At 36.3% G+C, this 9,016-nt stretch overlaps 1 protein-coding gene across 1 annotated transcript; it reads right to left on the bottom strand.

Annotated features, from left to right (window-relative positions):
* Window positions 1-873: 873 nt before the first annotated feature.
* On the bottom strand, window positions 874-2,475 carry LOC137723529 (transcription factor bHLH96-like). The gene is made up of 3 exons (XM_068462732.1): window positions 1,933-2,475; window positions 1,297-1,689; window positions 874-1,187 (listed from the first exon to the last, which is right to left on the bottom strand). The coding sequence occupies exons 1-3, from the start codon at window positions 2,398-2,400 to the stop codon at window positions 1,086-1,088; spliced, it is 963 nt and encodes a 320-aa protein (XP_068318833.1). The 5' UTR covers window positions 2,401-2,475; the 3' UTR covers window positions 874-1,085.
* Window positions 2,476-9,016: the final 6,541 nt, after the last annotated feature.

Genomic DNA, 9,016 nt, shown 5'->3' with positions numbered 1-9,016 from the left:
ATAGGAGTGTCCTTATAGTATAGTCCTTAAATTTACAGAATAAAACATTAAAAACTCATTATTACTTTCGCAGCTGTCGATCTAAACAGTATAAAAAAAAAAACCAAAAAGTTATCGAGATCGTTGATTTTTTTTTTCTTCATAAACAAAAGAAAAATCAATGGGACCATGCATGTAGCTGCACAATAGCACAACAGCGAGGAATCTGCACGTGGGTGGGCCAAGTTTTCCACTCAAAATACCCCATTAGCACCGGCACTTTGCTCCCGATATTGTCCTTATATGTGGGGACTTGAATCATCTATATGGTATGTCTCTATACTTTAAGGACTCAACTTCTTTATTCCTCATTTATAGGGTTAATACAATGGTAAGGACAACTTTGAGGACTAACATTGGAGATGCCTTAAGTGGTGATTACCTATTTTCCTGTTGAACTTGACTATTTATATACCTGAACACTTGCAGGCAACTGGGAATGGAGGCCACAAACATACTATATTTTACTAGTGTGCTAAAGATCAGTCTCCACAAATAGCTCGCGAGTAGTCTAAAAACTCCCTGGTTGATAACTGCACAATAGGGCCGAAGACCCAAAAAATCAGCTTCCTAGCTTCTACGTGTCATTTTTCAATTAGATGTGATTAATTCATCCATCCACATAAGTTCCACAAATAAATAGCTAAATCAAACAATCTCACTGATTTGGAGAACAATGGGTTAAGTACGCAAGTTCGACACGAATCACCATTTTTCCAAGTTCTGTACACAATTTATTTTTAATTGTCAACATTCTTTAACAATTTATGACCTAAAAAGTTGCGAGGATTGATGTTCTAAAAATTTAAAAAGAAAAACAGACAAAAGAGAAAAGATGAAATGAGAGAGAAGGCTCACTCTTAGTCTATTATATCTAAAGAAAAGAGTTTTTAAACTGAAATTAAGTAAAACATTAACCGAATGACTTGGTAGCAGTCTACAACCAGAGAAGAAACACCCAAGTATGAGTCTGTCACATCATAGGGTATAATTAAATTTGGAAAGAAAAAAAAGGCAATTGATAATTAAAAGCGAGGTTTTGATGATCAGTTCAAATCCAGCATTGCTTCTTCTTGAATCCTAGCTAGCATCTCATGGACAGCTGTTGCAATTTCATCCACTGAAGTCAGCATGCACTCATCTTCAACCTGCTTAATTTTTAAAGATTCATCATAAAAACATATACAAATTCCTTCATCTTAATCTTCTATTTTTTTTTTTTTGCTAAATTAAATTTTGAATTGATTTTCCAATTACCTTGAGGCTCAGGGAATAGAGCACAATATCATCAGCGGTGACAACATTGAGATGGAGAACGGTGAGGTGCATATCATGCAACCCAGAAACAATTTTCAAGAGCTGCTTTGGGAGCCTTTTGGATCTTACTTTGAGGCTTGCATGGCTCTCCACCATTGTCACTTCTATGTCAGCTGCGATATTGCTCGACCTGCACTCGAGTAGCGGCAGCTCCGCCATGGTGGCCACCGTAGACTCATGATCACTAGTAGACCTTGTTGAGTACTGTGGGAAGGTAAAGAATTCGGAAAAAGGCGCACGATTATTTGGCTTTTGAACGCCAAGGAATTGCACTTCTTGCTCTAGCTCCTTCACAAAGTTAATCGCACCCCCAATAATTGATGCTTGATCACCCTAATAATACAACCAAAATGTCACATATTTTTGTCTGTCCAATATATTAAGTGGCGTGTAATAACTTTTTCAGTTTTTAGCTGAAAATAATTATCAAATAAATTTTCATTTTCAGAAATAATGAAGAAGAAAAAACAAAAAAAAAAAACGAAATTGTTATCAAACGATTTCTAACTTTATCCAAAAAAAACACAGTGAAATTAATTAACAAAGTAGTAGTAGGAATGTATATGTAATTAGTACCCTTTGGACGTACGACTCGGGCATTATAGATCGAAGAACGGAGAGATACTCATTCATCTGTTTTCTTCTGTTGCGCTCAACCGCAATGTGAGTCATTCTCTGGTTCTCAATCTCCTCCTCGTTCTTTTTACTCTTCGCACGACGTCGTTTCGCACGAGTACTGCTAGATACGTTGATTGTGTCCTCCAATGGTAGTTGAAATTCGGGTTGATCACCAGCAGGGTTTATAGTGCTGCCAACTGGATTTGGATTGGAGAGGTGCAATTCACTGAAGTGCGATACCATTGAAGGCGGTGAGGAATAAGTATCATAGTTAGGGTAATTCTGGTCTGTTTGGTAGCCGAGAAAATCAAGAGAGGCTTGCTGCTGATCATCGACATAGCTCAAATTTCCTCCTAACAAGTTGTAGAGGTCTTTGTTAGTGCAACTAAATGGATCTTGAGGGAAAACGACCGCTTCCAGAGCCATTTGCTCTGTGCCAGCTCTCTCTCTCTCTCTCTCTCTCTCTCTCTCTCTCTCTCTCTCTCTCTCTCTCTCTCTCTCTCTCTCTCTCTGTCTCTTGGTAGTTAGTACTTTGGCTTTTAAATGCAACTCGTGAGTTATTTAAGGTTGGGGAAACTGAGCTTTTAAAGGGCTTCATGATGAACCAAATCCACAAGAAATTTTTATGTGTGATGGGAATATAGTCACGTGATATTATTATTTTACATGTTATAATAGTGATGAAAAATATAATTAATATATCCTATTTTTAGAATACACTAACTAACAAAAAATACATGTGTTATAATTTACCTAAAATAACATCACATAACGATATTCTGAATACATCAAAAAAGTTACTCCAAATCCACAGCACACTACACGTGATATAAAGTTGAACTAATTATTGCAGGAGAGGGAACTTAACTTAGCATGCTAGCTGCACATCAAGTGATCTTGGTTAGAAGATACTTTATCCGTGTGTATATGCATTTAACAAAGACACATACAGTTCAGACATATATACACATGTCACGTAATGAATGGATTAAAAATGATATTTAATGTCAACAGTTGCTGATATGGAAGCATAAATATTACCATTAAAATCAACAGAATGATACACTCGTGAAAAATTGCAAATGATGACAAACATTATGGAATATGGATAATTTAATTATGAAATCAGAAAAATGATACTAAACGTCATCAATTCATAGCAGCTTGTGTTTAGCCAAATTGAATAAAATAGTGTACATGCTTTCTTTTATACATGTAAGTTCGAATATTCTTTGTTGTTATTTAAATTAATTTAGAATAAACCATCGTCTATTAATTTCATAATACTTTGTTACTAGTTCTTCTTTTGTTTTTAAATATGGAATTGAGTTCTGACATGTTGAAGATATAGGATAAGTGTACAAAGACAAAATGATTCTCCCACCACATACTACTACACATGCACTGTTTTACATTGTCTGTAATTCATGTATGTAACTAAGTAAACTTTGTTATTTTTGTGAAGATTCATATAAGTAACGTTATTTTCGTGACTAATTTTGAGATGAGAACTATAAGCATATAATCATACAAAACTAGGGACGGGGTAAATTAACATTCTCCTCCATTACCCGTGGAAGAAACAAACTACCGAACTAATTATGATGTTTTGCATTAGGTAATAAAGTGTGGGTTGCACGTGCTACTCTGCCAGCTAGCTTTATGGAAGCTTGAAGAACCTGTGAGCCTGTGACTGTGAGAGACCGAAAGGCATTGTCATTTGGCAATAATATGGTCGGATCGATGTAGTACAATCCAGTGAGAGAGAAGACGAAGCAAAAGGCTTATGATTAATACAGAGATTCTTACAAAGCTGAGACCACAAAAGCCTACGAACTTTGAGAGAGCCCTGCACATATGGCAGCAGCTGTCATGCATCCATAGACTTGTACAAAAGAATCAACGTGATCCAATACAAACAACCAATTGCTACATCACCACTCTACAATGTGACACAATCACTGTAATATGTGGAGCTCTCTCATTGTTTGTGGAATTATATGAAGTATGGGGTGCTGGGAAGCTTTTTGCTCACACATTTTAGCACTACTTTTTAGTTTTTCTGTTCATTTCGTAGTGTTGTAAGATAATCCAGACCGTTTAATCTTTAGTTCACCAATTATAGATAAACTCTTCAATCAACAGAATTAAAAATCGTATGATCGTTCAATTAATTTGTCAAAATTGTAATGTATAAACGAAAGAAAATAATAGTACGCACTTTTTTTCTCCTTATTGCACACTCTGTGTTATTAATTATGTCTCTACATTCTTTTTTTTATTTCTTTAGTCTATAAAACAAATAGGAACAAGAGTGTGCAGAGAGAGAAAAATAATTGTGTAGATATTACTTTTCTAATTAAAAAACCTGGTTCATTTATTTATTGGATAACTATTAGGTGATAACGATTTCAATTTTTTTTCACATGTATAATCTCTAAAAAGTGACCTAAAGAATAAACGTTTGTGATCGTACATCACAAAGCATTGCAAAATGAGAAGAATAACTAGGAAGCTAGAATAAGAAGTTTGCTAGCATTTTCCATGCATTCCCTGTCCCCCAAAGACCAGTGTATACTGGACAAGGATTGTCTGCCCTCCCATGTCTTTCCATGTCCTCTTGTTTGTGTGGTCATGATTAAATCACGTCAATATTTTATATTACTATTCATTTTTGTCTTATTATCTCTATAAAAAAAAATAATATAAAATATTGATGTGGCTTAACCGTGACCACACAAAATAGAAAGGCACGGGAGAGCATCAGAAATGAAAAGGCAGACAATCTTTGTCCGTGTATACTTGTAGGGCTTTCAAATTATGGGAGGAGATTCACTGCATAGCCCCTCGATTAAGATTTCTATCTTTTGATCATACACAGGAATCTACCAAATTTTAGGTTACTGTGTTCTAGCTATCTAGGTTCAACTTTATTGAAACTTTGATGAGAAATATTTTCTATCAAATATATTTCGGTCTCCTTTAATTTTTTTTTTTTTTTTTCAAACTTAAAGGCAAAAGGACATCCATCATGTGGTAACGTATCACGATCGAGTATTTGTGGTACCAGGACCAAGAAATGTTGGTGGAGCGCATAAAAGCTTTAGAACAAACAAAGTAAACATTTTGAGTTGATATTTTAGTAAGCTGTAATCCTAAAAGTATATATTTTATCACAATATAGGATTAGAATTTCCCATCATCCTAACTGACACCACTAAAACACCAAAATACACTTTTGAAATACAATTTATTATTAGACTATAAGTAGTTAAAATTGGTTGATTGTACATGGGTGTTTAACGGTTAATTAACTGGGTTTCTGGTGGCACTTGGCAACACAAATCTTCTTTATGGGTTATGTTACATCCCACATCACCTAATGGAGTGGATCCTGTAAGCCTTATATGTATATTCTCATCTGTACCTAGCACAAGGCCTTTTGGGAGCTCACTGACTTTGGGTTCTGTAGAAACTTCGAAGTTAAGCAAGTTCGCGCGAGAGCATTCCCAGGATAGGTGACCCACTGGAAAGTTCTCATGTGAGTTCCCAGAAATAAAACCGTGAGGGTGTGGTTGGGGCCCAAAGTGAACAATATCGTGCTACAGTGGAGTCGAGCCCAGGATGTGGTGGGGGCCCGGGCCGGGATGTGACAATTTGGTGTCAAAGCCAATCCCTGGCCGGATGTGTGCCGGCGAGTTTACGCGAGAGCAATCCCAGGATGGGTGACCCACTGGGAAGTTCTTGTGTGAATTCCCAGAAATAAAACAGTGAGGGCGTGGTCAAGGCCGAAAGTGGACAATATGTTGTTACAGTGAAGTCAAGCCTGGGATGTGACAATTTGGTATTAGAGCCAATCCCTGGCCGGATGTGTGCCGACGAGGATGTCGGGCCCCTAAGGGGGTTGGATTGTTACATCCCACATATCCTAGGGGAGTGGATCCTGTAAGCCTTATATGTATATTCTCATCTCTACCTAGTACGAGGCCTTTTGGGAGCTCACTGGCTTCGGGTTCCATAGGAACTCCGAAGTTAAGCGCGCGCAAGAGCAATCCCAAGATGAGTGACCCACTAGGAAGTTCTCGTGCGAGCTCCCAGAAAAAAAAATCGTGAGGGCGTGGTCGGGGCCCAAAGCGGATAATATCGTGCTACGGTGGAGTCGGGCCCAGGATGTGGTGGGGGCCTAGACCGGGATGTGACAAGTTAAGTACTATGAGGCACCCAATATGTTGTAGATTCCTAAAACCCACATAACATTAGTCTTGATCAAAATTAAGGGTGAGAACTTATGCTCTAGAAGACGAGTAATGTTTAAGTGTACTTGGCTTAAATTATAATTTTTCTTTACTTGACTTAAATTATAATACGTTAATTTTTTTATATATCACGGAAGTGAAACATATCTACAATATCATCTATCTATATTAAAAAAAAATGATAAAATAATAACATCACACGATAATATTCCAAACACACACAAAAATTTCTCGAAGAAAAAATACCTATTTTTTAACAAAAGGACATAAGCAGAATTAACTCACCATTTGATCATGTTTTTGGGTTAAAAATTGACTCCTACTTTCACCAACTGATCTAAACCATTAAATAAAGCCTTAGGTTAGACCCAACTGGCTCTCGCTTGGATGCATCTAATACAAAACAATTTTGGATTAACAACTCGTTTAGTAGGATTTGTCTTTGACCTTTTTATATATGATCTAGACTGCTAGCGTCTTTTTTGCAAATATTATTAACCAGTACACTCCATGGTTGAGTACTTAATCTATGGTGGGAAAAGCATACAAACAAGCATTACGTGGCCATATTACAGTAGAGATCCTTAGTTAAATAGACTGTTCGGTCATATCCAAACTATGCTGAAAGCATAGACTTGGTAATTGTTGTTTCATTTTTTTCTTTTTTTATACACAATGATATTTCACATTAACGGGGGGATATAATCTAAGTTAAATAATAAATTCATCAAACTGAACTCATTATTTATGGTAGTCAAACTTAAAACCCCTTATACATACGTGAACAGAAATATCACTAAATTATAGTACCACCGAAAACATTGTATATTAATTCCTTAATTAGGACAACAATTGGTATTATAACTTAACTCCTAATATAAGAAAACAAATACTATACTATGTGTAACACTATTTTTTAATTAATTAACATCTACGGCATCTAAATTAGTTCCACATTTTGTATATGCTATATTTGTCCTTATATATATACACATACACAAATAAAGACAAACAAATTTATGCTATTTCCCATTGCATGTATTGTCTCATTTGGTGCAGAAAACTCTATAATTTGTACGATCGTTCTGTACATATTACGAAATAGGTGAACAGACACAATTTGCTAGCCCCCACATTTTTTTTTTTTTTTTTTGATAAAAGGAATCAGCTAGTGGTTTCATCGCGACCCCACTCACAATGTGCTAGCCTCCACAATATTTTTTTTTATAAAAGGGGCCAGCTGGTGACTTCACCATGGCTCCACTCTTTCAAGGATTAGAAAGACTCACAACGGCATTTCAACTTACCTCTGACCACCATCATAGATTTACTAATGCTAGGAATCGAACCTAAGACGTGCCGTGTGGAATACGAGTCTGAAATTCGTCCCCAGCTATAAGCCGCTCTGTGGTGATTTCTAGCCCCCACAATATTGGACATTAGGTGATGCAATGGGGGAAAATTCAAAGGATTCATGATTTTGAGTAGGTAGATCATCGATCCTGCGAATACAATCCAAATTAAGCTGGTCTGCAGTTAGAGCTATAGCTAGTTCAATTAATCGATTAGGCATTAGGCCGGCCGGCCGGTTAATTGGTCCCATGAATATTAGGTCATCTGTAAAAGATGGCACCAGCCAACCAATATATGTTAGGATATTATTTTTATTAACGTGTTAAGTTTGATCCAGTCTCCCATATCGATTAACACTTTGATGAAGTCAAATATCGATGCTGAAACAAATAAATTAATCAACTAAACTTCAAAATTTCCTTGAATAAATTGATCGTTTCTGTCCTTTTCAAAATATTCAAAGTCTTCCAATATTGAGCTTGAAGGCAGATTTTCTCTTTGATATTAAGTTTTGGTGAAGTTTATAGTTCAAATGCATGCATGAATTTGTAATGCCGCGTTGTTTAGGGAGTCGGTGGATAATTAAAGTGATAGACCTAACCATATTTTCGTATAGGTTTGAAGAATGGAAGCAGACATGTCACATAACAAGAACGAGAGATGAAGGGGATTCAAAAACTAAGTATGTCTCTAGAATTATCAAAGAGACGGGTCAAGGGCCCACTTTCAACAATACCAATATTGTCTCCAACTTGGTAATTACCAAGTGCACAATCTGTCAGATGTTGAGTTTTATCACAAAAAATCTCGGTATTAGTTAGAATGAGGTTAAAATATTTAAACTCTTCTTTTCTCATAGATATTGTCGATGTAGGATATTTCAACATGCCCCCTCACGTGGGACCCGATTAATGGGTCATACGTGGGAGATCAACACATCGACAATCACGTGGAGCCAATGAGACTCACCCCTACACGCGGGGCCAAGGGACCCACCATCATCGTACGGGGCCAAGGAGATCCACCCATCAATTGACAATACATGTCCGCTCCTGACTCTAATACTATGTAAAATTGGCTAAAAGACTTAATTGCCAGAATAATTTCATTGATACTGCAGGAGTAGACTTTATACAAAAGATCCTACAAGTCAACTGTACAGTTAAGGAAGGAAAAATACAAATAATCAATTACAACAATGTAACGCCTAATCTAATTCCTTGAAGGTAGGGATTGTGATTGTGATCACGATTCTTTCAAACAAAATCAGATCATCTACCAATTATATGTCTTAATGAACGTAAGGAATTCAAGATTCAGTGTTAGCAAACACATGAAAAGGTTAAAAGTTGAATGGTACAGAATTCCCTATCCATTAAATATTTTTTAATAATTTCGAATTTTCTCTCTCTTCTTTTTATAATTGAATTAAA

Source organism: Pyrus communis, chromosome 17, assembly GCF_963583255.1.
Source record: "Pyrus communis chromosome 17, drPyrComm1.1, whole genome shotgun sequence".
NCBI lineage: Eukaryota > Viridiplantae > Streptophyta > Magnoliopsida > Rosales > Rosaceae > Pyrus > Pyrus communis.
This window is presented reverse-complemented; position numbering and strand designations above follow the sequence as displayed.

What these genes read in the sequence shown, in the direction of transcription:
- LOC137723529 (XM_068462732.1), bottom strand. Translation starts at nt 2,400, where the DNA reads ATGGCTCTGGAAGCGGTCGTTTTCCCTCAAGATCCATTTAGTTGCACT. An exon ending in CCGAGTCGTACGTCCAAAGG is followed by an intron (nt 1,690 to 1,932) that starts GTACTAATTACA and finishes TTGTATTATTAG; the next exon opens with GGTGATCAAGCATCAATTAT. An exon ending in TCTATTCCCTGAGCCTCAAG is followed by an intron (nt 1,188 to 1,296) that starts GTAATTGGAAAA and finishes AAAATTAAGCAG; the next exon opens with GTTGAAGATGAGTGCATGCT.